Below are 27,667 nucleotides of genomic sequence, written 5' to 3'. Positions count from 1 at the left end.
GTTGATATACAGAAAAACTTGCTTTTAAATGTGGTTAATGCTGCCTATGCTGTCATATAGAAAATTCCAGGCATTCCTATGAGATATCAACTTTATGTATATATATATAATCTTAGACCTAAAAACTAGCTTCTGGAGATTTACAAGCTCTCATGACACCCTACTTTACTAAAATCAAATACAGATAACACAACTAAATACTACTTGAGCTATGCTATATCTTATGTAGATACACCAATGAAAAAAATGTTTGAGCGGAAACGTTTTATTTACATACTTATTTAAATATTTTCCTCAATGAAATGCTTATTGTAATACAGAATACAATTGCTCCTTCCCCCTATCAATTGTTATCTTAAATTTTTGTTTTGGTGTTTACATAAGAAAACATCTTTGTAACAAGTTTTGTAATTAAAGAGGAGACTCTGGGATTCAATCACACTACTATGCCCATTAAAAGTGCTAGCAAATGGCCCTGGATGGTGTGGCTCAGTGGTTGGGCACTGGACTGTGAAACAAAAGGATTGAAGGTTCTATTCCCAGTCAGGGCACATGCCTGGGTTGTGGGCCAGGTCCCCAATAGAGGATGCATGAGAGGCAACCACACATTGATGTTTCTCTCCCTCTCTTTCTGTCTCCCTCCCCTCTCTAAAAAATAAAATAAATAAAATCTTTAAAAACATTATTTTTTAAAAAGTGCCAGCAAATGAATAAAAATATTACTGAACTTCATACTGCATATTAAACCACATTTTCCCCCTTTGCATGTTATTGTTAAGATTGGGGAAAAATGGTGATATTTACTGCAGAAATTCAATAGGTATCATTTAATATCGTGAATAAATATAGTTTATTCCCACACTTACATAATTGTAGAATTTCTTATAAAAATAAAAAAACTCAGGGATGGTAAATGAAGTCTTCACTGATTCCTCAATTATTTAATTGATGCTTACTTTCCACGTTCTATTATTTATAATTCAATGTTTTCTGTGATCTTTTCTTGTAAAAGCTTTATCATCACTTCCAGAACATGATAGGAATTGATTATCTCTTTATGGAAACCTACTTCTTCCAGATTCATTCTAGTTCTTTCATTTCTCCTCACCATGACATCTCTGTTATTTAGTAAGATTTATTTAATATCTAAGGCTTTCTCATATTCATAAAGTGAATACTACGTATGAATTCTTTGATGTACAATAAGATTTGACTTCTGGGAAAATGCTTTCCCACATTTGTTACATTCATAGGGCTTTTCTCCTGTATGAGTTATCTGATGTCTAAGGAGATGAGACTTCTTGATGAAGGCTTTGCCACATTCAATACATCCATAAGGCTTTTCTCCCGTGTGAATTCTTTGATGTGTAACAAGCACAGATGTGTTGCCAAAGGCTTTGCCACATACAATACATTGGTATGGTTTCTCTCCAGTATGAAACCGAGAATGTTTATAAAGGGATGAACTATACCTGAAGGTTTTCCCACATTCCTTACATTCAAATGAGTTCTCCAGTGTATGAGATTTCACATGTTGAGTGAAGGAGGAGTTCCACGTGAATGATTTCCCACACTGACTGCATTCATAAGGTTTCTCTCCAGTGTGAAGTCTCTGGTGCACCACGAGCTGTGCTTTATGCACAAAGGCTTTCCCACAGTCACTGCACACAAAGGGTCTCTCTCCATTATGAACTTTCTGATGAGTTGCAAGGTGTGCCTTCCTGCTATAGGCTTTCCCACAGTCGTTGCATTCAAAGGGTTTTCTTCTTGTATGATTTTTTTCATGTCTAATTAAATGAAAATTGTTTTTGAAGACTTTCCCACAGTCCTTGCATTGATAAGAGTTTTCTCCATTATAATATCTGTTATAACTAAGTAAGCCTAAAGTAGGTTGCAAACTCTTCCCATATGATTTGCATTTACATAATATTTTTCCTGCATTTATATGATTTTTTCCAATATGACATGTGTTCATATTATAACCAAGGAGTCTCTCCATAGTCAGAATTTTATTGAACATAAACAAAACTGAATTCAAAAAATTGTCTTTGTTTTCTTGGTGCTTCTCTGACTCATCAACAAATGGGCAGTCAGCTTCTAAAAAAAAGTATAAGACATTCCTAGTTAATTTTTTTCCATCAACAGTTACAGGAAGAAACATATATGACTTCAAATCTAGTCTCTCATTTTGAAACAAGTCCTATATTTGCCTTGCTCCTAAGCTTTAATAATAAAACTCTAAAGAAGAAATGGGAGCAGATGAATGACAATAATGAGAACAGGTGGCTTAATGTGTGACTTATGCAAAGACTGAAAAATAGGCACAAGGTACAGTGAGTAGGGTACGAAGTCAAAGGTTGCTCAACAAGCGTGCTCAGTCAGCTCAGACAATGAAGAGAGCTCACTGTAGAGATCTGATCAGTGGATAGGGCAAAGAGGGGAACAAAAGACCCAGGGGGTTAAGAGAAATTATCAGAGGAAAAATTAGACTTGCAGGAGGGAGATCAGAACCAGAGTCCTCACTACCTAATTTCTAGATTACCTTTTTAGGATAACTCCCTATTTTCCCCATCTGCATCTCTTTTTCCTCTTAATCACCTGACACAGTATCAGTTCCCTTCAGGAACATCCTTATACCTCCAGTCCTCTAACCCCATCCAAACCACAGCCAAGACATATCTGCAGACAGGGCTCCAACTTTACTGCAGCTGGGATTCATTCTCCCATGCACTTACCTGTGAAGCCAGGAACACAGATGTCCAAACAGGTCACTCAAGAGCAAAGTCACCCTTAGCCCCAGTATAGATTCTGTCTGCTTGCTGTCATTTTTATCCTGGCTGGGTTTCTATATATGAAATCTGTCATATTTGTATTTGACAAGAACTGTTTTTAAATTCTCTTTCAAACTGCCTAACAAACTAATCCTCAGAAAGCTGCTTTGGTCGTAAAGTCACACTTTTTCATATCCGTCCTCAAAACCCTGTAAATCTCAAATTCATTGCTCCATTAAAAATAGAGAAAGAAAAAAAAAGGAAGAGGGGATTATAATTCCCTGTTTCTGAGATTTCTTCCATGTGGAGTTTCAGCACAAAACCCTTAGCCTCTGGCTCTATGCCTTAGCTTTCTTTACGGAGCTTTCTTTATGGAGCTGTGTAGTGGGCTATAGACATTAATACACATGTCTTTACGGAGTGGTTCTAAGTATGGAGACTGTGTTCTATCTTCTCGCACTTCAGTCAAGGGGAAATAGCATCCTGTGTTACATCAACCAATAATAACAAACTGAAAAATCCAGGGTAATTAGCCTGGTGAACAAACTATGCAATATAATGAATTCATTCATGGTATCTAAGCATGCATTCCTTTAGTCCTGAACAAATACCATCTGTCCCAAAGAGTCTAGACTCTAAATAACCACAATCTTTTGCTCATAATCCTTCCCTACTACAACTTGTCCTCCCTCGCCCCTCTCATCCTATCTAGTACTTAGATATCTTTAGGGAGGCCCCCTTGTTCCATGGCCTCAAAAAGAGACTCCTCCAATCCTTACACACTTTAAAGTTTAACCTCCACTTTGTCTGCATGTCACTGTTACTTCCTAAATCATACATTTTGACAACTAACAAGAAAACTGCAGTGTTAGCATGCACTGAGCAAATGTTCCGCACTCATCAACTTATATTGTATGTGGCTATGTTTTGCATTTTCAACTATAATGGTTTTTCTTTTTCTTTCCTTTTTCTTACTTTCTTTGAATGCTTCTTGGGAAACAACAAAAGGCTTTGTTGAAAGAAAGAATAAGAAAATCCCCATACTGCCTGACTTTATGATAGTGAATTAATGAAATAACTGTTCACTAAAATTATGTACAGTATGTGAAAGAACCCAATCGCTATGGAATAGTGAAAAAGAAGAACAATTCTGGATAAATAAAATGGGATCACATTATAGAGGGCTTTAAAAGTCATTTAAATATCACAATGCAGGGTATAAAGGAGTAAGTTATGTTTGTCAGGAAAGTGACAAGAAAAATTAATTTGAATAAACCTTGCAGGAATATCTAAGATAAACCAGAAAATATAAAAGAATTCACAATATAGGAATATAAACAGCCTAGGCACCATTTCAGGAGTTAGGATTCATGTGTTTTATGTCAGAAGTTGAGGTCCCAGGTAATCTAAAATATATTTAATGGTGTCTTAATCATTTGAAACATACTTCTTTTACAGACTCTGTGGAAAGGAAAATGTTTATGTTGAATTAGTCTTGGATAAACTAATAGCTGAAATCACAGGCAATTAAGTCACAACAGTATTGAAGAAGAAATTCTTAAGAAGAAAAAAACCAAACTGCCTACCAGGGTGATTTCAAGGTGGCAAAGCAGCAGGCCACTCATTATTCTTCACTGTAATATAAAGACAATGGTGAACTTGAAGGATATCGGTGACTATGAAAAAACTGAGACTATAAGGCCAGGTGGGGTAAAAGTAGGGGGAATAGAAAGTTGGTGAGGCAAAAGAGGGCATAAAACAAATAACTTTAGTCTTTAGTGACAAAGCTTTTGAGGGACTTACTGTGGAGAAAAGTTCCAAAGGCAAAAGGGAAGCCAAGAAGCAAAAGATGAATAAGCAGTACGGGCGAGGGCGTATTAGCAAGGAACCAATTCAAAGGAGTCGGAGGAGAATTTCCAACGACAATCAAATTACCAATGAAGCAGAAAAATGAACTCTAAGGCAGACAGATACCTCAGGTCATCAGTGAGGCTAAAGATGGGCAAGGAGGGGTACACAGGTGGGATGTTTGATGCAAGACAAGAAGTGATTTTTTTTTAAGGAAAATAATTAGAAAGAGCATGATGTAACTAAAAGTTCTAAAATAAAAAACAACTAACATATGCTGAACACTGACTATCTGCCAACTATTTGATGGGCTTCGCATGAATTAACTCATATAACCTTTACAAGGAAACCTGAGATAAAGATAAATATTGTCCCTATTTTATAAGTAAAATTGTGCTACAAAGTAATTAGGCTAGACAGTGATTGGTGGACTGACTTCAAATCCACACAATCTGATGACACTGAGATTTAGATGTACGGAAAAGCTCTGTGATCACGTTGGGGAGGGAAGGAGGAGGAGGATTTCAGGAATTAAGAGAACAAAGCAAGGACCCGGATGCAGCAGGCAGTGTGAGAAGGCAGGTACAGAGAAGGACTCTCCTTCACACGGAGGTGAGCAAAGGGAAAGAGCAGCTCTGTGGGGAGTGAAAGTGAAGGTGCTTTTGGGGATCTGATGATAGTATGTCAAGTGTACCAGTCACTTCCAAAGGTGTGTGGCTTTTAAGAGATGCTTCCTGAAAAGTATTTCAAAGATGCCTGTCCCTCACTGACCGATGCCAAAAGCTCTCATCCACCTGGTTTTCTCTCACTCACCCAGGTGGCTCCAGTGTGGGCTCTCTGCCTCCACCACCTGCAGCTCTGGTCCTTGCTCCACCTTGAAGACCGCTTTTGGTTTGGTAACTGGAGCCCCTGTTCAAGGGAAACAACACAGAACTGGGAACGAGGTGCTAGGGACAAACGACTCAGGTCTGCCTCCTTGAGTCTCGGGGCCTGAAAGGATGACTGTGTTTAGAACAGAAAGACTCTTCTCCTCCATGTGGGAAATAGAAGCATAAACAGACTCTCTGACCCTCACGGAAGATGAAGAATCTTTGATCACTAAGATTCAGGGCCCAACTTACTAAAGCTTCAACGTTCACAGCTTTCACAAGTCTTCAAGGAAGCGCACTATTAACACACTGAGTTACAACAAAAGTCTCTACCCACTGTCCTTACCCAACGAGATGAGGTTTCTAAAGTTCTCCAACATCACATCCCAATACAAGGTTCTCTGATCACAGTCAAGCAGCTGCCACTCCTCTGAGGTGAAGTCCACAGCCACATCCTGGAATGTCAATGATCCCTGTAACAGCACATTGATCTTCAAACTAAAGTGTGAATCACTTGGAGACTTGCAAGAGAATCATGTCAGCCTCTTACGGTCATATCATGTTCACTGTTTTCAAAAAGTTATGTATGATAGACTACTGCATGTCTGATTCAGAAATAGACTCTATGATAGAAACAAAAATCACATTTAAATATTCCACTACTGCCAGGACAATTCAATGGGGGGAAGTATATTCTTTTTAACAAATGGTGTTGGGACAACCAGATATCCACATGCAAAAGAATGAAGCTGGACTCCCCTCCCCCACACACCTCACATCATACACAAAAATAAACAAAAAATGGGTGAGAGACCTAAGTGAAAGAGCTAAGACTAAAAATTCTCAGAAGAAAACTTAGGAGTGCATCTTTGTGACCTGGGATTAGCTGTGGTTTCTTAAATATGACAGAAGTATAAGTGACAAAATAAAAAATAGGTGAATTGAAATTCATCAAAATTTAAAAATTTTGTGTTCCAAAGGACACCATCCAGAAGCTGAAAAGACAACACGGAATGGGAGGAAGTACTTGCAAATCATATACCTGATAAGAGATCTGTATCTAGAATATAAAAAGAATGCTTATAACATAATAGACAACCTGCTTATAACATAATAGACAACCAAACTGAAAAACAGCCAAAGGATCTGAACAGACACTGCTCCAAAGACATATGTAGTCCGTAAGCACATGAAAAGATGCTCAACATCATTAGTCATTAGTAAAATGCAAATCAAAGCTACAATGAGGTATCACTTCAAACTAGGATGGCCAAAATTGAAGACAGACAATGACAAATGTTAGCAAGGATGTGGAAAAACTGGAACTGTCATACATAGCTGGTGGGGTTGTACAACTGTGCAGCAACTAAGGAAAATGGTTTGTCAGTTCCACAAAATGTTAAACATAGAGTTACGACATGATCCAACAGTGAACTCCTCACAGGTATACACCCAAGAGAATTGAAAATATATGCCCACACAAAAACCTGTGCATGATGTTCACAGAAGAATTATCAAATAGCCAAAAAGTGAAACCAATATGAGTATCCATCAATTACTGGATGGATAAACAATATTGCACATGATACAATATTGCTCATCAATAAAAAGGTATCTACAACATAGATGTAAATATTGTACTGGGTGAAAGAAGTTGATTACAAATGATCACATATTGCATGATTCCATTTGTATAAAATGTTCAGAATAGGCAAATCCATAGAAACAGTAAGTAAATTAGGGCTGGGGGAAGGAAGGAATAGGTATGAGGTTTCTTTTGAGGGTAACAAAATGTTCTTAAATTAGGTAGTGGTGATAGTTTCACAATTCCATGGGTAAACAAAAACCAGTGAATTGTATATACTTTAAAACAGGTCAATTTGTAATATGCAAATTATATCTCAATAACATTATTTTAAAATATTGCTTATATATTCTTTACTCATAAAATTTGCAATGGGGGCCAGATACTGCACTAGTATTGCAAAAAAGAATAAAATTATTACTGCCCTCGGAGATCTTACAATCTATTAGACAATACAAAGCACACATGTAAGTGCAACAGGATGTTACAGGAGCTGTAAGGTTAACATACCAGACTCACATAAGCATAATAAAATAGGAAGATGTGGATTTTTGTTAACATGATATAATATATCCTTTCAACCATAAAGCCAAAGTCACGTTTAATTAACTTAAACTGAAACTAAAAAGGCATGTAGCTGCATGTCTATCACAAAGAGACGGCTAAGACCATAAAAAGCAGGGGACAGCAGGAGTCACAGACCACAACACATGGGCTGGCCTCCTATTTTTGTAAATAAAATGTTACTGGAGTGTAGTTATATTTATTTACCTCAGCTACAAGGGCAGAGTTGTGCAGTTTCCATAGGCTATATGGCCTTCAAGCCTAAAATATTTACTACCTGGTCTTTTAAAAAGTTAAGAGACTCAGTATAGTTTATCCCAGGAACACATACATAGTTCAGTACTGGGAAATGTAACAGAAATTCTCTAAACTGCTATAAGATAAGATAAAATATATAATTTTACTGACAGGTATTTAAAAAGGATATGATAAAAAAGTTCCCAATTTATGAAAATAATTTTCACAAGTTAAAAATCTTTAACTTGATTAAAAACAAAAACAAAAACCAACTATCAGAATACAAGACGAAACAGTGAAACACTGGAAGCATCTCCATTAAAAATGGAACAAAAAGATTTTTGCTAGCAATTGCATTCAAAATTATAATTACTAGAAGTCCTGTCCCTTCCAATAAGACAAAAAACTGGATGGATATATATATATATATATATATATATATATAGAGAGAGAGAGAGAGAGAGAGAGAGAGAGAGAGAGAGGAGTCAGAGACAAACTCCATTTGAAGAGTGTATGACTGTCTAACTGTAAAATCTAGGAATCAACTAAAAACCTCCTAGTAAGAGTTCCAAAAACTGACATACAGTCATGTGCTGCATAATGTTTCCATCAGTGACTGACCACATAGACAACAGTGATCCCATAAGATTATAAAAAAGCTAAAAAATTCCTATCACCTAGTGATGTTGTAGCTGTCATAACCCCATAGTGCAACACATTACTCACACGTTTGAGATGATGCTGGTGTAAACAAACCAACTGTGCTACTAGTCTTATAAAAATATAGCACATATAATTATGTATACTACATAACACGTGATAATGATAATAAATTACTATGTTACTGGTTTATGTATTTACTATACTTTTTATTGTTATTTTGGAGTGTACTCTTTTTACTTATTAAAAAAATGTTTTCTGTAAAGCTGTTGCTATGTGATGCCAGCAGCAGCCCAACACATTTCATATTTACAGTGTTTCTTGGTTGAATCCTTTTCTCTTGTGCTTACTTTAATCTCGTGTTGTTTTACTCAGTAATATGCTGTACAGACTTGTAGCATAGCAGCAATAAGCTATATCACCTACCTACATGTGTACTAGGCTATACCATCCAGGTTTGTGTAAGTACACACTATATGATGTTCGCACAATGATAAAATCGCCTACTGACACAGTTCTCGGTCGTAAAGCAGAATGTGACTCTAAAGTCAAAGACATTAATCCATACTTCCCTGTATAAAAGAGTAACCAGTAAGAAAATATAATGAAAATATCTATTTCATTCTCAATAGCAACTTTAACCACATGTAAGAATAAACATTACAAAAATTGTTCAAGAATTACAATAATAAAACTATAAAACTATAATGAAGGACCTATCAGAAAAATTAAATAAGTGAAAGGCTCATTATTGAAAAGTCACTAATTCTCTCCAAAGTAACCTAAAAGTGTAATGCAGTCACATACTCCTTTAATGACCTTGACAACCTGATTTTAAAGTGCACATGGAAGAGAAAATGCTCCAGAATAGCTGCAGACCCTGAAAACATACAAGGTACCTCTTCCTTCTTTCTCCAGATGAACATTAAGAGGGTGTATGCAGTGCTGCTCGGCACCGTGTTCTCTGTTTACTGCAGGGAACACTCTAAGAAAGGCATAGGAAATCTGATGTTGTACTGACCACAGATAAACCCAGGGAACTATTTTGCTTTATCCTCACAGACAATGCCAATATTTTAACTGGTTGGTTATCCATTTTCTGTGACCACCAGAAATATTGGGTACACAAATGCAGCTCAAATTTATTCTAACTATGTGCAGACCCTATGACCTGAGTATCAGCTGAACCATATTCTAAATTTCCTTTTAGACTTAATCCATTCAGTCTACATTTTCCCTGACTATACATTTCCTTTTTATGTGGATTTTTGGGAGATTTAAATGACTGAGTAAATAAATGCCTTACCTGGAAGTTGATCATTTTCTGCAACTCTTGCGCGGATATCTCTGACAATAAAAATGGGAAAAGAAGACAGGGACATCAAAAACCAGGACTGCGATGTAGGACCCTGCTCTGTCACAACAGAAGCACCCACACTACAGCCTCAGAGAATCCCACCTAGTGGGAGAATGTTTCTAGCAAGTCAGAAAAGCCCCTATTTTAAAAGCACGGGTCTCTACTTGTGCTGGTTGCGAATATATGGATGTTGTACATTTCTGTCCTACTGATCTTACAGAAAGTTGTTAGCCTTGGAACCAAGCGACAGGTTTTTTTCCCAGAAATTTATCCTAAAAAAAAAACAATAATGAATGAGTTAAAAGACTCACTAAAAGCCTGGTCTCTGAAGCCCGGTATCTCTGGAAATCATTCCTTCCTCTGATCCTCTGGTCTCTGCTCTGAAACTGGAGTAAGATACCTCAAATTAGGTTGCCTTTATTGCGAAGGCTAGACCCAGAGAACCAGGAACTATTTTTTTTAAGCTGGAGCCCTCAGTTTAGACTCCAAATCTGCGCTGGCCCCCAGAAATTCATCATCTCCTATGGGTGTAGCCTCCCTATGGCTGCAATCCTTTTCAAATTCCACCCAGCACTGCTGGGGCCCTAGAGAGGCTAAAATGTTCAAGAGGGACTCACAGCTTTATTTACACAATCTTCACTGCAAGACCTGCAGATTCACCTAGTGACCCTTAAAAAAAATTCCAACAAATTCAAATTTACTCAGAGTTCACTGCTCAAATATTTCAAAAGAAAAATAAATCAAACTGTTTGTTTTTTGCAGGGTGCTATCTTCCAAAAAAGAATGAAATTTGGAGAAAACTCATCTGGATTTGAATCTCAGCTCGTGTACCTACTAAGCTATGGGAGTTCGGCCAAGTAACTTTATCTCTCTCAGCTTCAGTTATTTCATATATAAAATGAAGATCTTAACAGTGACTTCAGGTGATGGTTGTGAGAATACCTTAAAAAAAACAGCATGGCAGTTTCAGAAATACTTTCTTCCCAGATCCCTTGAAATGGTTTAACATTTCCTGTTGCAGGCTCTGGTAAGGCCAACGGTGCTCTTGGAACCAGAAAGGTATGGTTTGGTGCACAAACTCCTACACAGTGACCTTTGACAACGAAGGCAGGAATGCACACTGAGCCTGCCCCAGACCCAGCAGGGATCTAGGAACCCACTGAATGGCAGTCGGAGCCCTGCGCCTGCTCTCTCTGAACTGCTGCGGAATTGGAAAGAACCCACAACCCAAAACAAAGTCACCGCAGGTGCAGTTTGTTAAATTTAATCTTCGGTTGTTTAAGCCAATAAACCAGACTCCGTCTTTCTCTCCGTCCTTCCCTTGGCCCCGCAGTCATACCTGTCAGCCTTTCACCGCCAAGCTCCCAGCTCTGACTCAAAGTCAGCTCGGTGTACAGAAATCTATCGCCCAGAGACTCGGGAGCAACGCCCACATAGGACACAGGTTGAATAATTATATACAGACTAGTGGCTACCGCCCTATTGCGCGTGTGCGGAAGTTACTGCCCAACTAGAGTTCCCAGGCTCCCCCAGGGTACAGGCTATATCCATCCAAGACTACATTTCCCATAAGACCCTTGGAACTCGTTTCCGGAAAACCTCAGATTCTTCCATCTCTTTTTCTGGGAGATTCCTGGGTTGGTATCTGTGGGACTGCCTCAGAACCATGCTCATTTTTTAAAGTGTTGCTAGCGATACTGTGGCCATACAAGTAACCACACTGTAGTCTTTCCCATAAGGCAGCCTACAACCTTAGTTACAAGCGGGAGGTGCGAGGCTGCTTATATAGCCACCAGCCCTACAGACAACACTGGGTCTGAGGAATAACGATGGTCCAACAAAGATGACTATATGAGGGAGGACCCCCGCAAAACCGGAATTATCTTTTGGAGGCCAGGCCCCTTGTAGTACTGTGCAGAGCAGGACCAATAAAATGGCACTGGCCCCATAAAGATAGCATATAAAGCAAAGTGGAGTCACTCAGGTCAACCAAAATGGCCATCAGTCAGCCATGACACTTTGGTTCATGAGGGAAACTACCTAAGTCAGAGCAGACATCTGGCAAGGAGACACACCTAAGATATCTGCACACGTGATCAGAATAGCCATGTCTGCAGAGTGGGACCACCCCTAAATAGGCTCCTGGGGAAATTCCACACTTGCCATCAGGGGTCTCAAGCAATGTACCACCCATAGGCTCCTGGATAAATTCCCCTCTTGGCATCAGGGGTGCCAAGACATTTATTAAAAAGACCCAAAAGGGTGGCATACAACACATTCCAGGTGTAACTGAGGCAAGTTGCAGACCACTGCCTGCCCCATGCCAGGGTGATCTCCCTTGGCATTGGCCGCCAGAGTCTCTGCCCTGCTGGACTGAAGACTTCATCTGCCCTGCTGCCCACCTGACTGCTGGGACCCTTCCTTGCCAGGTGCTGACAACTCCCTTGCCCACCAGCCGTCTCCCAGACCTGCAGACTGAGACTCTGGGACTCAGGTTCGCTTTCCCCCATTGACTGCTGTATGTGTATGTTATATTTCTCTTAGATTGTTAGAGTGTGAGCAGGATATTAATGTATGTTGATGTTCTACTTAGAGTGAACCTGCACTCAATAAAAGCTGAGTGAATAAGCACAGTTACTGTGTTTTGACTCTCGTCTGTTCCATGGTGCTGGGCTGCTCAGAAGGCAGAGAGCTGAGCAGTTACCCAGCTGACTTACAGGAAATATTATACCATAAACATACATTCATGACAGATACAGGCTTCCCCCACACCAGGTGAGTGTTCTAAGAACCCATCTGTATCAATGTACTAGCTGGTGCTATTGTGAGAGGCTGTGTTCCACATCAGTGAATTTCTTTGAAGACTCTTTTAACACATTTGCCCATTTCACAGTGGGTGATTGACGCACACACCTGCCCACACCATGCTGAGTGTTCAGAAGTTTTTGACCTAAAGCAGCAGGACACCCTCCCTCCCCCGCCCCGTTCACCCGATCTCACCCTTAGTGACATTTTGTTGTTGTTGTTTCCCTGGATGAAAAAAGTCCTCAAATGGAAACCTTTTGCCATTGGGGATGAGGTGAAACAAAAACCAACAGAAGAACTAAAAGGCATCAAAATTACCGAATTCAAAAACTGTTTTGAGCAGTGGAGAAAAGAATCTCAATAGTTGTACTGTATCAAATGGGGAAGAGTACTTTGAAGGTGACTGAAGTTTAAACATGTCAGAGTAAATACACAATTCTTATAAATAAATTCAGGGATTTGGGGGGGTCCCCTCTTGTACTATTTACTCAACTTTTATTGATACAGGTTCAGTCTCAATGAATAGCAATCAGTCAATGGAGATAACACTCAGAAACAATCAGTAACAGTATCATGCAGCAGAATTGGGGGAAAACAAACCTGAGTTCCAAGAATCCAGATCAGAGATGAGATACTGAAGACAGCTGGGCAGTCAATGTCTTGCAAGGCAGAGTCAGGAGCAGCATCTCAGCAGTATCCCTCAGAACGCAGAGAGGGGCAGCCTGTGGGTATCTATTGGCTTCAGGGGATCGGCTGTCTCAGGCTGCTCTTGGAGTCTCCTGCTTTCATGCTCCTCAAAGCCACAGCGTCATATTGTTTTGACCTGTGTTGTGCTCGGTTTCAATAAACACATGTCATGTTGGTCAGTTCGTAGTAAACATGTTTCGCTTAGTCTGATAAGCACATGTTTATAGGACAGCTCTGATAAACACATGTTTTTTTGTTTGTTTTCTTTTAAAAAATTACTTATTTTTAGAGAAAGGGGAAGGGAGGGAGAAAGAAAGGGGGAGTTGCCTCTCATATGTGCCTCGGCCTGGAACCAAACTCGCACCCCAGCCAGGCATGTACCCTGACCAGGAATCAAACCGGCAACCTTTCTCTTTGCTGGATTTCACCCAACCAACTGAGCCACACTGGTCAGGGAACACATGCTCTTTTGATCACTCAATTCTGCTAAACGTGTTTTGGTCACTTAGGGCAGACTGTGTGTGCTCTCCACATGGCATCAGATCCGATCTCCACAAAAAGGCAGGTGTATGCTACCGGGGACACCTGAGTCGGGGGCTCCTATCCTCAGTTCTTGCCTTCCTTGCAAGAGAGGAAATCAAGTGAGAGACAACACCTATGATGGGAGTGAGATAGCAAGTTTATTTATGAAATGCACTTGAGCACGAAGCAGCAGGCAGGCCCTCAGCTAGTCTGAGTGCCCCATGTATACTAGAGGTAAGGTTGAAGTTTTTTATACCCTTGAGCCTGAATCTTCAAGAGGCACCCAGCTAATCTGAGTGCCCCAACTATTAGGACTTCCGGGAGTTTTATGTCTGTAGCCAGCCTCTAGATACTCCCCCATCCTCCCCTCTCCAGACCTTGGGATTAATACATAGTTTCAAAGACTTTCTTTCCCAGCTAGTGGAAACAGAATTTCAAGAGCTCCCCTCTTCCTGTGCTATTATAGTTTTGCTTGTAATTTTCAGACCACTGGGCAATCTTATCTGACCAGGCTCAGGACTGCTGAGTAAATGGGTGAGATGTGTCTCCCACCCCTCCCTGTCTTTGTTTACTATCTATCCTACCCAACAGTGTACATACCATTTTTACTTAAAAAGATAGACATCAGAATTTTTAAATACTGGAATATAAGGAATCATTCCACGTGGTATAGCAAATGTAGCCCAGCCCCTGATTCGGAAAACCGACAGGGAGTGAGTCAGCACATAGGAGCCATGCCCACAGATAGGTTCTCCCATGGGGAATCAGGCCTGCGTTGTACCTAGGCTGCTTTGAGGCTTGCTTTTGCTAAAACTCCCTCACCCTGAATTGAGGCAGCAAATGTTTATTGCATATCTTTAAAGTAACTTCCTAAAATCTGAGCTAAACCTCCCAAGTATGGAGTGTAACCAGTTCAACCATTTTCCCCCTTGATCTGCAACATCCTTCTTTTTGAAGTGATTAGCAACATTCTTCTTTTTGTTATCTGTAAAAGGTAATCGCCTGCAGCAAACCTGTGCATAGTAAGTAAGGACCATCCTCAATGTAATGTATCCAGAAAAGCAATAAAAGCCTGTCCAGGCAGGGGTCAGGGCCCTCTCTCTCACTTAGAGAGCAGCCATGCACTCCCTTTTTCTCCACAGGATTTCTGTAGTCTGTATGAATTTGTTCATCACGGCCACAACACACAGATCCTGCAGGCTGGAGTCTGCATCACTGGAAAATCTAAATCAACAGTATGTAAGAGAGTAACTTACCCTGACTCAGTTTGGTTTCTTCTAGCAATGCTGTAGCTTAAATGAGGGAGATGAAGAGGACCCAACAGAGCAGACTCAGAGGAAATAATGGTAAGGTAGATGGAAAAGTAGGTGAGTTTGGATTTTCAAAATCAAGGGAAGAAAATGTTTTAAGAAGAAGGGCATGATCTACTGAGTTATGTTGCTGATGTATCAACTAGGGTGAAAACTAAGAGTTGATCACTGCATTAGCAATGTGGAAGTTGAATTAGCAATGGCATTTTGGTGTAGTGGCAGAAGTTTGAAAAAAGTGGGATGAAAGGATGGGAGGAGAGGAAGTGGAGAAAGCAAGTATAGACAGTACTTTTAAGTTTTGCTTTTTTAAGATGAGCAGGAAAATAAAGCTGTCTTTATGTGGATTATGGGTCTGCAATGTTTTTAAAGATGGAATTAAGAAATTGCAGTATGTTTCTACCCTAATAAAAATGACACAGCAGCCCTGGCTGGTGTAGCTCAGTGGATTGAGTGCTGGCCTGTAAACCAAAGGGCCGAAGGTTCAGTCAATAATGTACCCAATCAGGGCACATGCCTGGGTTACGGGCCAGGCCCCCAGTGGAGAGCACGTGAGAGGCAACCATACATTGATGTTTCTCTCCCTCTCTTTCTCCCTCCTCTAAAAATAAATAAATAAAATCTTAAAAAACAAAAAAGAAAGGGAAAAAATGACACAATAGAGGGGTGAAAATGGACAATACAGAGAGGCAGGACAGTGCAGGAGGAAACTCCTTGCAGAGAGAAGGGATGGAATCCAGTACACAGTCAGAAGGACCAGTTGTCAGAGTGTGGGCAATCCATCCATTAAAATAAAAGGAGGGGCAGAGTTCATAGGTACAGGTGGAGGTGGCCAGATAGATTTGGTGGTGGGAGAATGAGGATATCCTCTTTTGAGTGCTTCTATTTTCTCAGTGAAATAGAGGACTGAAAGTGAAGATAGGAAGAAGGTATTGGAGGTTGGAGAGAAACCATGAGAAATGCTGTATTACATTGATTCTAATAGAATTTTTTTTTCATATAAGAACATCTGTGAAGTTCTATCTTACAAGTGATAGTATGCCATAGTTTAACTGATGTTTTTTTTTCTTTCATAGTAGTATGTAGAATAATGACATATTTTGTAATCAATGACACATGAGATTTTAATATTACTTAGGAAGGTGAAAGAGTGAATGGATTAAGGAAATGTAATACCTGACAGCATTAAAGAGCCCATTTGATGTTAGTAGCCATGGACTTGACTGGTATTTTCAATGTCATAAAGACATTTTTTTATATAGCGCATCTATAAAAAGTCCTTTCTTGACCTATAGCCCCCTTGAGCAATTGCTCCAATTCCTAACTTTCCTTCATAGAAAAATTTCTCTAAAAAGTTGTTTCTTGTTGCTGCCTATATTTTCTCACCTCCAATTTTCTTCACAGCCCACTATAATTGACTTCTTGATCCTAAGAACTCTCCTGAAACTGCTCTTGTCAAGTTACTGATGAAATTCCAGTTGAAAAATGAAATAGACCCCCTGTCTTCATCACATGTGACCTCCGGGGCATTCAACAAAATTGAAATAAAGTCATTGTGGGGTTTCTGGAACATCTCACAAAAACTAGCTCCTCCTACCTCACAAAGACTATTTCTCTACTTCCTTTACTGAACACCCTTCCCGTGTTCCACATCCAAATGTTGGAATACTCAAGGTTGGTCTTGGGACTTTTTTTTTTTTGTAGTTTTCCATGAAAAGACTTCATTTAGTCCCATGGCTTTGAAAATCATTTACATGACAATGACCGACAAATCTTTATTTCCAGCCCTCACCTCTTCCCTGAACTTCATACCCCTAAGTCCTTATGGCCACCTTAAATCTCCCGCTTGGATATCTAAAAGTCACCTCCAACTTCACATGCCCAAACTAAAGTCTTTTTATCTAAATATATATATATATATATATATATTTATTTATTTATTTATTTATTTTTAGACAGGGGAAGGGAAGAAGAAAGAGAGGGAGAGAAACATAAATGTATGGTTGCCTCTTGTGTGCCTCCTACTGGGGACCTGGCCAGCAACCCAGGCATGTGTCCTGACTGGGGATCGAACCAGAGACCCTTTGGTTTATGGGCGGGTGCTCAATCCACTGAGCCACACCAGCCAGGGACAAAGTAAACTCTTAATTCCTCCTCCCACCCATCCCAACAAGCACTTCTCTTAGTTCAATAAATAAACCATCAGCCACTCGGTTAATCAGGCAACAGTGTGAATGTACTTAACACTAAACTGTACACTTAAAATGGTTAAAATAATAAAAGTTGTGTTATGTATGTTACAATGAAGTTTTTAAATATTGGAAAAAAGAGAGAAATTAGGGGCAGAGGCAAGAATTCATCTACTCTCACCCCAAAATATTAAACAAGATTTTTAAGGTCTTAAATAATCTGTACCCTGGTTACCCCTCTAGCTTCATCTCCTCCCACTTCCCTTCATTCTATTATCTAAATTTGACAAACTTCTTTGATCCTTGAAGCCACTACATTCCAAATCTCACAGACTGTTGCACATAACCATTCTCTGCCTGAAAAATTATTGCTCAAACTCTCTCAACCGAGCTATTCACCCAGTTCAGGTCTCAGCGGTCTACCAGAAAGCTTTCCTGGCCTCACCAGTCCAGTGTAGACTTCCTTTTGTCAGTCTCTACTACCTTGTACCACCTTGTATTAGCTCTTGTCACATGGCTCTGTTGTTGCCTGTTTACTTGACTGTATTCTCTGCTAGACTATATAAAGCATAAGGGCCAGAACTGAGTCTCTTCACTGGGTCCTCTCAAACCTGCTCTCATCTTTGTGCCACAGGATGTCCAGAATCATTAGGTAAGCCTTCAAGAATATCATGGCCCTGAGAACCTACCTCCTACAGGCCTCCAATGGATTTGTATCACATTCGACCCTTTCAACCTGATGCTTTTGCCCCAGAATATGCAAGGCAGAAAGTTGTCCAGGTTCCATCTATCAGATGACATCAGATTTTTTAAATTGTGCGCCTTAACCTAGAAATGTTCTAACACATTTTGGTGCCACAATGGGGTTGTGGGGACCAATTAAAAACTAGTCATGTTCATCTCTTCCTCTTTCCCCCAAGGGTTTAGGGTCCCTAGGAGGGCAAAAATTGCCAGCTCTGTTCCTGAAAATCTCAATGGGGCAGAGATTGCAAATGTCACTCAATATCCATTCTCCCTTTTTTTATAGTTCATAGAATTTCCAGTTTTTGTCTGGGTATATGCTTTCCCAGAAAAAAAATTTTTTTTCTTTTAGGGCCAACTTCCCTAGCAGTTACATACAACCAGGTAATCAAGTTTTGGCCATGGGATGGAATTGGAGGCACTGATGCAAATTTAGGAAATGTCCTTAAAATGATGCTCTTTTCCTTTTTCAGGTCTATGCTGAATACGTAATGGGTGACCAGAGGTTGGGCTCACATTTTGGACTATTAAGTGTAAAGATACCTGTTGATAATAGAGAAATAAGACAGAAGGAACCTGGACTCCTGACACCATGGAATGCCACACCATGGGGTGACTAACTTGCTCAAAAGAAAGAAACAAGCCCTGGTTGGTGCAGCCCAGTGGATTGAGCACTGGCCCATAAACCAAAGGGTCTTTAGTTCTATTCCCAGTCAGGGAACATGCCTGGGTTGCAGGCCAGGTAGGAGGTGCACAAGAAGCAACCACACATTGATGTTTCTCTCCTCTTTCTCCATCCCTTCCCCTCTCTCTAAAAATAAATAAATAAAATCTTAAAAAAAAAAGAAATGAACTTCTGTTTTGTTTAACCATTATTTTGGCAATTTTAAAAATATATTTTATTGATTATGTTATAACAGTTGTCCTTTTTTCCATTTTTCTCCCCTTTATCCCCCTCTGCCATGCAACACCCTCCCTCCAGCATTTCCCCCACCCCCTGACCCTAGTTCATGTCCATGGGTTGTACATATAAGTTCTTTGGCTTCTCCTTTTCCGATACTATTCTTAACCTCCCCCTGTCTATTTTGTGCCTACCAATTATGCTTCCTACTCCCTGTACCTTTTCCTCCCAGTCTCCCCCCTTCCCCTCCCCACTGATAACCCTCCATGTGATCTCCATTTCTGTGATTCTGTTCCTGTTCTAGTTGTTTGCTTAGTTTATTGTTTTTGTTTTTTTTAGGTTCAGTTGTTGATAGTTGAGAGTTTGTTGTCATTTTATTGTTCATAGTGTTGATCTTTTTCTTAGATAAGTCTCTTTAACGTTTCATATAATAAGGGCTTGGTGATGATGAACTCCTTTAACTTGACCTTATCTGGGAAGTACTTTATCTGCCCTCCCATTCTAAATAATAGCTTTGCTGGACCTAGGTTGTAGGTCCTTGCCTTTCATGACTTGGAATATTTCTTTCCAGCCCTTTCTTGCCTGAAAGATTTCTTTTGAGAAATCAGCTGAGAGTCTTATGGGAACTCCTTTGTGTGTATCCTTTTCTCTTGCTGCTTTTAAGATTCTCTCTTTATCTTTAATCTTGGTAATGCAATTATGATGTGCCTTCATGTGTTTCTCCTTGGATCCAACTTCTTTGGGACTCTCTGAGCTTCCTGGACTTTCTGGAAGTCTATTTCTTTTGCCAGATTGGAGAAGTTTTCCTTCATTATTTGTTCAAATAAGTTTTCAATTTCTTGCTCTTCCTCTTCTCCTTCTAACACCACTATGATTCAGATGTTGGAATGTTTAAAGTTGTCCCAGAAGTTCCTAAGCCTCTCCTCATGCTTTTTTTTTTAAGTTTTTTTTTTAAAGATTTTATTTATTTCCAGAGAGGGGAGGGAGGGAGAAAGAGAGAGAGAGAAACATCAATGTGTGGTTGCTGGGGGCCGTGGCCTGCAACCCAGGCATGTGCCCTGACTGGGAATTGAACCTGCGATGCTTTGGTTCGCAGCCCGCGCTCAATCCACTGAGCTACACCGGCCAGGGCAGCCTCTCCTCATGTTTTTGAATTCTTGTTTCTTCATTCTGTTCTGAAGGAAGAATGTTTATTTCTTTTGTTCCAAATCATTGATTTGAATACTAGTTTACTTCCCTTCACTCTTGGTTCCCTATATTATTTTTATTTCACTTTGCATAGCCTTTACTTCTTTCTTTATTTTGCAACCATACTCAATCATTTCCATGAGCATCCTAATTACCAGTGTTTTGAACTCTGCATCTGATAGGTTGGCTACCTCCTCATGGCTTAGTCTTTTTTCTGGAGTTTTGATCTGTTCTTTCATTTGGGCCATATTTCTTTGTCTCAGCACACCTGTTATGTTGTAAGGGGCAGAGCCTTAGGTATTGGCCAGGGCCAGGTAGCCCACATTGCTGCATTGTGATGCTGTTGTAGGAGAGGTGTCAGAGGGAACAATGCCACTTGCTTGGCTCTCGCCTTGCCTTCAGTCACTTCCCTTGTTTCCCACAAGTGGATTCTGCACCTTTCAGGTGAGATTCCTGAGGAGTAGTCTTGTGTATGTCCTAGGACCCCTGGGGAGTAGTCTTGTGTATGTCCTAGGACCCCATGGGCCCATTCAATGGACTCTCCTGTGAGACTGGGAGTTTCTCCCACTGCTGCAACCCCCACAGGGTTTTACAGAGGTTTTGAGGCTTTAGTTTCCCACACTGGAACCCCAGGTTGTGTAGTCTGTCTTACTTCCCAGTTGTTCCTCCTGGTTTATCCACACGCAAATGTGGAATATCCTGGTTCACCAGCCACCATCTTGCCATGCATCCTCTCTACCCTGGCTGCCTGTCTCAGCCCCTCCTGCCAGTCTGGATACTTCCTTAACTCCTTGGTTGTCAGATCTCCATACAGTTCCATTTTCTGGCAGTTCTGATTGTTTTTTGTTTATAAATGGATTATCCTACTTTTGCTTGTGCAGGAAGCGAAGCCTGCCTACCTACATCTCTGTCTTGGCTGGAAGCTGGAACTGTTTTGGCAATTCCTATTATGAACAGTTAAACCTAGTCCTAATTAAGGCACTCAACCCACCCTGGCTGGTATGGCTAAATGGACTGAATGCTAGCCTGTCACCTGAGAGGTTACAGGTTCAAATCCCTGTCAGGGCACATGCCTGGGTTGTGGGCCAGGTCCCCAGTTGAGGGGGGACAGGAGGCAACTGATTAATGTTTCTCTCCCTTCCTTCTCCTCTCTCTAAAATAAATAAAACCTTTAAAAATAAAAAAATCTTATTTTTTTTTAAAAGGGCACTCAACCTATTCTCTAGCCCAGGAAGCATATTTTAAAAAATTAAGAAATAGCTTTGTTGTGACATCTCCTTTCATTTATCCACTCATGGAACAAACATCCAAGAGGTCTGTAATGTGGGGTTCCGACACCTCAGGGAGAATTCATGGGAGATGAATTTACCAGATACACGTATCTAGTAAAAACTGCAGTGGAGACTGCAGACCAGGGAAGTATTGGGAGAAAACGTTATCAGTGATCCAAACAACAGATACCTCAACTCTTTTGTGAAAAACCATAAAGGGATAACCATATGTTAACTTAAAATAAGGACTTGAGAGCTCAGGGAATTACTGGTTTACAGAGTTGCTGGATCCTGACAGGGTCACTGTCTGAAACCAATTGATCTGCTTCTTTTCCTCTTCTTTAAGCTTCCAGTATAAATAAGATGCTACAGAGCCCTGAGCAAGTTTTTCTCTTGAAGATTACTAGCTTAATACTGTTTATTCCACAAGGTCCAGTTTACTATGCCCCCAATTTGATTTCAAACTTCCTAGGGCCTAGAGTAACACAGAGTGCATGAAGCTTGCTGACAGCGGGGAAGATTTACAGCACAGTGGTTAAGAGCATAAGCACTGCAGTCAGACATACCTAGGTATAGTCTATTATTTTCTAACCGTGGGATCTTAGGCAAGTTTTACAAGCCTTCTAAGCCTCAGTTTCCTCACCAGGGATAATAATGAATACATTGATTGAATCGTAAAAGCACTTAGCACAGTGCCTGGCACATAACATCATTCAGTAAATTGGAAATATTATCACAAGATTCCAATTGTCCATAAGAAAAGAGTATGTGTAGCTCAGAAGACCTCCAGAGGTAACCTATCATATCTCCCATAAATGTCCAGGCTTTACCAGTTCATGTATAACAGGGGGTTACAGTAACACTATTCACCATGTTCTGCTTGTTCTTGACCTTCCGCTTTATATAGCAACTCCACCCCTGCCAACTCCTCCCCTCTCTATCTACTTCCGCCAATTCTCTAGTAGTTTCTCCATAAACAAGCCTTCACCTTCTAGGTGATGCCCATATTACTCTTTCCTCCAGCCTCTTTGGTGATGTTTACAGCTAAGGGTTCTACTGACTTCTAAGATACACTGAAATTCCTCTCCACTATCTTTACATCTTCCTTTAATGTTTTTATTTCTGTTGTGCATTTTATAAAAAAGGTGTATACAATATATAATTTCTTATGACTCACTTTTTCACTTAATACTGTGCTGCTAAGATTCATCCACATGTTGCATGTCTTTTGTTTTGGCTGCTGTACCACTTCATTCACTCGTCTGATGATGGGCATCTGGGTGGTTTCTAGGTTTAGGTTTCACTATTGTGAAAGTGCTACAACCTCTATTCTTGTTCTAAGAGTTTCTCTTAGCACATGCCTAGGAGTAGTAATACTGGATTGCACAGTGTAAATGTTACTTCATGTATATTTTTCATATCTAACATTTTCATTTTATGACTTCCTGTCCTGCTTCAGTTTCCCTTATTTCTTTGACCACATTTACTGTGATTATTTAAAATTCCACTAATCCAGAAATACGTTTACATATGTATTTAAAGGCTTGGAATACACACAACCATTTGTAGTGGTTACCTTTAAAGGATTGAGATTATGGGGAAAAAATATATCAGTCACCTGACCTGGACCATGTTTCATTTTATTATATAAAATGTAGAAAGCCTTGATTGAGAAAAAATAGGGAAGGGACTTAACAGAAACTAAGGTATCTTCTTAGGAAAGCAATGATTGCTTTGCTCCAGCCATGATGAGCATCTGTCTTCTTGTCAATCTATGCTGAGGCTCCAGGTACAGTATAAGCCCAGATCTCTCCCACTCACCTGAGCCTTGGACCTAGATCTGAGTGGTTAGAGGTTGAGAAAATATGAAAAGAACCAAAATAAGAACACACTGCATGAAAGCTAAGATCAGAGACTGGTCCTCTTCTACTCTGTTGAGCACATCAGGAGCAGGAAGGACCCAAGTTTTTTAAGGTACACCTTCCGCTCACGTGGCTCGTTTGGTCTGGGGCACTGGCACGGAGCTGCGCACGCCACCGCCCTTCCTCCACTCACAGATATCTGCGTAGCTGCACGTTCTGCATTTCCAAGCCTCCTCCACATCAACCCCCTGCGGCTCTCTGCGGCCCACCCAGTAGCCCATATAGTGCTGCACTTTATTTCTCAGCTCCCTCTCTTCAAAGGACACGATCTCTGAACCCAGCAAAGCAGCAGTCTCTTGATGGATATACTCAATCTTCAGAATGTCAATGACTGGAAGGTCAGACAGTGTTAGAGACAAGAAGACCAGATCCATGAGGTCACCCAAGGATGTCACAGAGAAGCCTCCCTGCTGGGCATGCTTCAGCACTGAGGGTCCCAGTGGCTTTTCTGGATGCAGTTTTGTGTGGTGAAGTAGGCTAGCAGCAGTCACTTTCCCCTGCACCATGGCATCAAAGATATATTTGTATAGGCTGACTTGAAAACGGTCTTTTTTTTTCTGAGCTTCCAGGGGGAGCACAGGGCCTCGGCGTGTCTTGAGTTCAACCAGTTCTAGTTCCCCCTTGGCTGTATAGTGCAGCTCATCAATCACTCCAACGAGAAGCACACCCTCCACTTCTCCAAACACTGGAAACTCTCTGATGTGCCCTCCTGACTGCAGGGTAGGAATCATTGATAACATATTCAGAAACTTAACTGCCCAAGTGTCTTCTTTACTGGTGATGGGGATAGTCACAAGATCATGAACTTCCAGTTCTCTAGCTAGATGGATGCTGGCACCAGTGTCCAGAACAGCTGCCTTCTCAGGTGCCACGGAGCCAGGAAGCTCCTTCCCATATACCATTTGCTGTTCACACCAGTTCTGAGTAGACAAGTCAGTCACGCACAAATATTTAAGATGGAATCGCTCCATGGGTGATGAGGCATCCAATCCTCTTTCCCACTTTGGTAAGCTTATGAGCTTGCCATCCTTCCCAGGCAGTTCAGAAGCAGGGCTAGGCTTGCTAAGGGAAGCACTCAACTCTTGGCTATCTTCCAGATCCAGAAACTCCGAGTCACTCATGTCTGAGAATCCTGAGGCCTCTGCAGACACCGTCTCCTCTTCCCCAGTCTCTGCCATGGCACAGCTCTGGACTGGGCCAGGCCCTGCACATCATGTTAAAGAAATGCATTATTAAAAAAATTTTTTTTCAAAAAAACTTTCAAATTCCAATGAGGTAAAAAAGATTATGACTATTTCTTCATAGGCCTTAAAGAAGTCTATTTGTTTACAACCAACTGGTAATGCTAAAGAATTTCAGTACAATTTACAATAATAGGGCTTTTTGTATGATCCATATATGACACTTAAAATTTTTAAGCCCTGGCTGATGTGGCTCAGTGGACTAAGTGCCAGCCTGTGAACTGAAAAGTTTCTGGTTCAATTCCCAGTCAGGGCACATGCCTGGGTTGTGGGCCAGGTTTCCGGTTGGAGGCATGTGAGAGGCAACCTATCAACGTGTCTCTTGCACATCGATGTTTCTCTCCCTCTTGCTCTCCCTCCCTACCCTGTTCTCTAAAAGTAAATAAATGAAATTAAAAAAAAATTTTAAGTGCAAAATAGTTTTATTCCTGAATCTAGCACTAGCATATTATGTGTGATTAAGCAAATCATCTTTTTTGGCATCAATTTCTGCATTTAAAAGATTTGAGTTTTTCCTTTTCTGCTTCAGAGTTCTACTGACTTGGGACATTATTTCATTATTTAAGTGAACACAGATCTTTGTAAATGCTGGAACAATGTTTGACAGTTTACATGGATCACTTCTACAATTCCTTTGATACAAAGTTCTTGACTATGATAATAAATCTCAACAGCAAACTGTTACTTGAGAAAAAAACAGCTTTATGATGACTGTTCTTAAATGCAGTTTTCGGGAACAACATTTAAAGACTAACTACAGATACAAACAGATCTACTCATTCACCAAGTATCTTTTCGATGCGAGATTTCACATGGTACATTTATCAACATTTTTGCATGTATCTTAGAATAAATGGAGAGCTATTAGAGCATCCATCAAATGTATAATTTCATAGATAGTGTTTCTTAGCACAAGTTTGATTTTAAGTAAATGTAGTAAAAAATTAAAATATGAGAATAACGATCCAAGTAGTAGGTAGGCATTGCACAAATCATTAGGTGGCAAGTGGATGAGATATTTAGGAAACGCCTACGGATCTGGATTCTGAACGGAACCCTAAATCAGTAGTACTTGGGAGTATGCTACTTGCCTTAGGAGTACTCTCCGGCAAGTTTTCCTGAGACTACCCATACGTCCTTAAAATTGGAGTATTCCTTTCAGCTGTGCTCAGTTAACCAAATGACTGAGGGATTAAACAGTATATATGTTAGCACTCAACAAATGTGGACCTTCTCCCGTTCCCAAGGAAGAAATGGTGTATCAGTTCCCTCTAACAAATGAGATTAAACCTTAGGAGAGAGGAAAACTACTCACCTGAGACTTGGTTGATCTTCCTCCTCACAGGGAAAGGCAGAATGCAAAATGACAACACTGGCGGAGGACAAAGAGGCTCTGAAAGCCCAGGTCTGCATCGAAGAATCCAGATTAGGAACCGGGCTGTGCTATGGAAGAACGGGGACTTTGGGTCTTTTCTCAGCTGCCCAGTCCCTCACACTGTAGCGTTTCCTCCTCTCCGATCCACACGGCACAAACCGGACCCCACCCCAGGTCCTGGGTAACGCTTGCCTCTCTTCGCGGGGAAATCCTCCATGGCTTCTTCATTTTCCCCATACCCTGGATGCAGTTACTTGATCCATTCCCTGCTCCCTGAAAGTAAAAGGATAAAAAAAAATAACCAAGCCCCCTCCGCCCCCCACCCCCACCCCACCCCAGGTGCTCCGCAGTCAGTTCCCTCTTCCAGTCCCAAGCGTGGCCCGGAAGCTTAGACAGAGACCTCGAGTCACACAGGCTTTTTTCTTCTGATGGGTTCCTGCTCCTTAAGGAACTACCACTGCCTTCACCCTCGGCACCCTACTTGTTTGGAGCAGCCCGCGCTTATGGGCTCCGAGAACGTTTGCTTTCGAGAGGTACCACTCTACTGGCCCCAACCCGCGGTCTCCCCGGGAGTTCCATGCATGCCCTAAAGTTTACTGAGCGCTTCCTGCAATGTCCTGGAGGAGTCGGGAACCACAACAAGGGGTCGCTGGCCTCCGGAAGGGTGAAAGGTCCAGAGCCCACAGGCGCCTGGCCTGCACGGGCAGACGAGACGAGCGGCTCTACGTGAGCCGCCGCCGCCCTGGGAGAAAGGTGGGGGATGCGGCAAGAGCGGGGACAGACCCCTGAGCTCCAAAACGCAGCCCCTCAATCCTCCACCACCATTCGACCGCCTTCCTCTTACCTCGGATACTCCTGCGAACCCCGGACTCCACCAGGCTCCGCCGCGGCCTCGGAACCGCTGCGGGACTCCACTCGCAACCCGCTATAGCACTTAGCGCAGCGGCCCTTGGCTTCGGGCGTTCGCACAAAGCTGCGGGGAGACCAGGCCTAGAACGCCCAGGAACCGCCCAAGGACGGCCCCCTCCCAGAGGCCTCAGGGGCGCCCTCTACAGCTCGCTAGGCTGCGGCTCCGACGGGAATCCCTCTAGCTGCTGTGCTGTTTTTAACGTGCGTGTCCTCCGCTCCCTGTAGGTGCGGTCTGCGCGCCGCTGGCTGTGCGTGTGCTTTAATTGGGAAGGAGCTGCGCTGTCACTTGACCTGGAAGTGCCCACTCTGGCGGGGTTTCCTGGCTACTGCCAAGCCAGCATCCCAGAAAGTTGTGAGCATGTCCCTTTCTTTCTTCAGGGCACCTGGCCTCAGTCCGTTCAGTGTTGCGCTTTGCTCTGCCACCTTGGATGACGGATGCCGCTCTGCACCTTGCACCAGCATTCCCAGCGGAGAGAAAAACCACAAACTCACTTTTCATGCTGGTGCTTGTCTCATCATTGTATTTCTCTTATTTACTCTCTCTCTCTCTTAAATCTTTTAAAAAAGATTTTATTTTTATTTTTTTTTAGAGAGGGGAAGAAAGGGAGAAAGAGAGAGAAACACACAATGTGTGTGTGTCACGCACCCTCGCCCCCCAGCATTGGGGACCTGGCCCACAACCCAGGCATGTGCCCTGACTGGCAATCAAACTAGTGCC

At 41.4% G+C, this 27,667-nt stretch overlaps 2 protein-coding genes across 9 annotated transcripts; both read right to left on the bottom strand.

Annotated features, from left to right (window-relative positions):
* Positions 1–249: 249 nt before the first annotated feature.
* On the bottom strand, positions 250–26,065 carry LOC114496780 (zinc finger protein 684-like). Of its 7 annotated transcripts, none has more exons than XM_036025833.1 (7): positions 11,231–11,357; positions 10,407–10,484; positions 10,203–10,277; positions 9,841–9,885; positions 5,835–5,961; positions 5,433–5,528; positions 250–2,097 (listed from the first exon to the last, which is right to left on the bottom strand). In XM_036025833.1, exons 2-7 carry the CDS (start codon positions 10,407–10,409, stop codon positions 1,178–1,180), a joined length of 1,266 nt encoding a protein of 421 aa, XP_035881726.1. In that variant the 5' UTR covers positions 10,410–10,484; positions 11,231–11,357; the 3' UTR covers positions 250–1,177. The 7 variants fall into 7 exon arrangements, with proteins under 7 accessions (XP_035881726.1, XP_035881728.1, XP_035881727.1 ...); XM_036025835.1 differs by having other exon boundaries at positions 9,841–9,879; XM_036025834.1 differs by having other exon boundaries at positions 10,407–10,475.
* LOC114496495 (exonuclease V-like) lies at positions 23,127–26,953 on the bottom strand. 2 transcript variants are annotated; one of them, XM_036025839.1, is made up of 2 exons: positions 26,885–26,953; positions 23,127–24,628 (listed from the first exon to the last, which is right to left on the bottom strand). In XM_036025839.1, the coding sequence occupies exon 2, from the start codon at positions 24,600–24,602 to the stop codon at positions 23,490–23,492; it is 1,113 nt and encodes a 370-aa protein (XP_035881732.1). In that variant the 5' UTR covers positions 24,603–24,628; positions 26,885–26,953; the 3' UTR covers positions 23,127–23,489. The 2 variants fall into 2 exon arrangements, with proteins under 2 accessions (XP_035881732.1, XP_028367788.1); XM_028511987.2 differs by lacking the exon at positions 26,885–26,953 and adding an exon at positions 25,981–26,108.
* Positions 26,954–27,667: the final 714 nt, after the last annotated feature.

This window comes from Phyllostomus discolor, chromosome 5 (genome assembly GCF_004126475.2).
Source record: "Phyllostomus discolor isolate MPI-MPIP mPhyDis1 chromosome 5, mPhyDis1.pri.v3, whole genome shotgun sequence".
In the NCBI taxonomy this organism is placed as follows: Eukaryota; Metazoa; Chordata; class Mammalia; order Chiroptera; family Phyllostomidae; genus Phyllostomus; species Phyllostomus discolor.
Note: the sequence above shows the minus strand (reverse complement) of the source record. Positions and strands in the feature narration are given on the sequence as shown.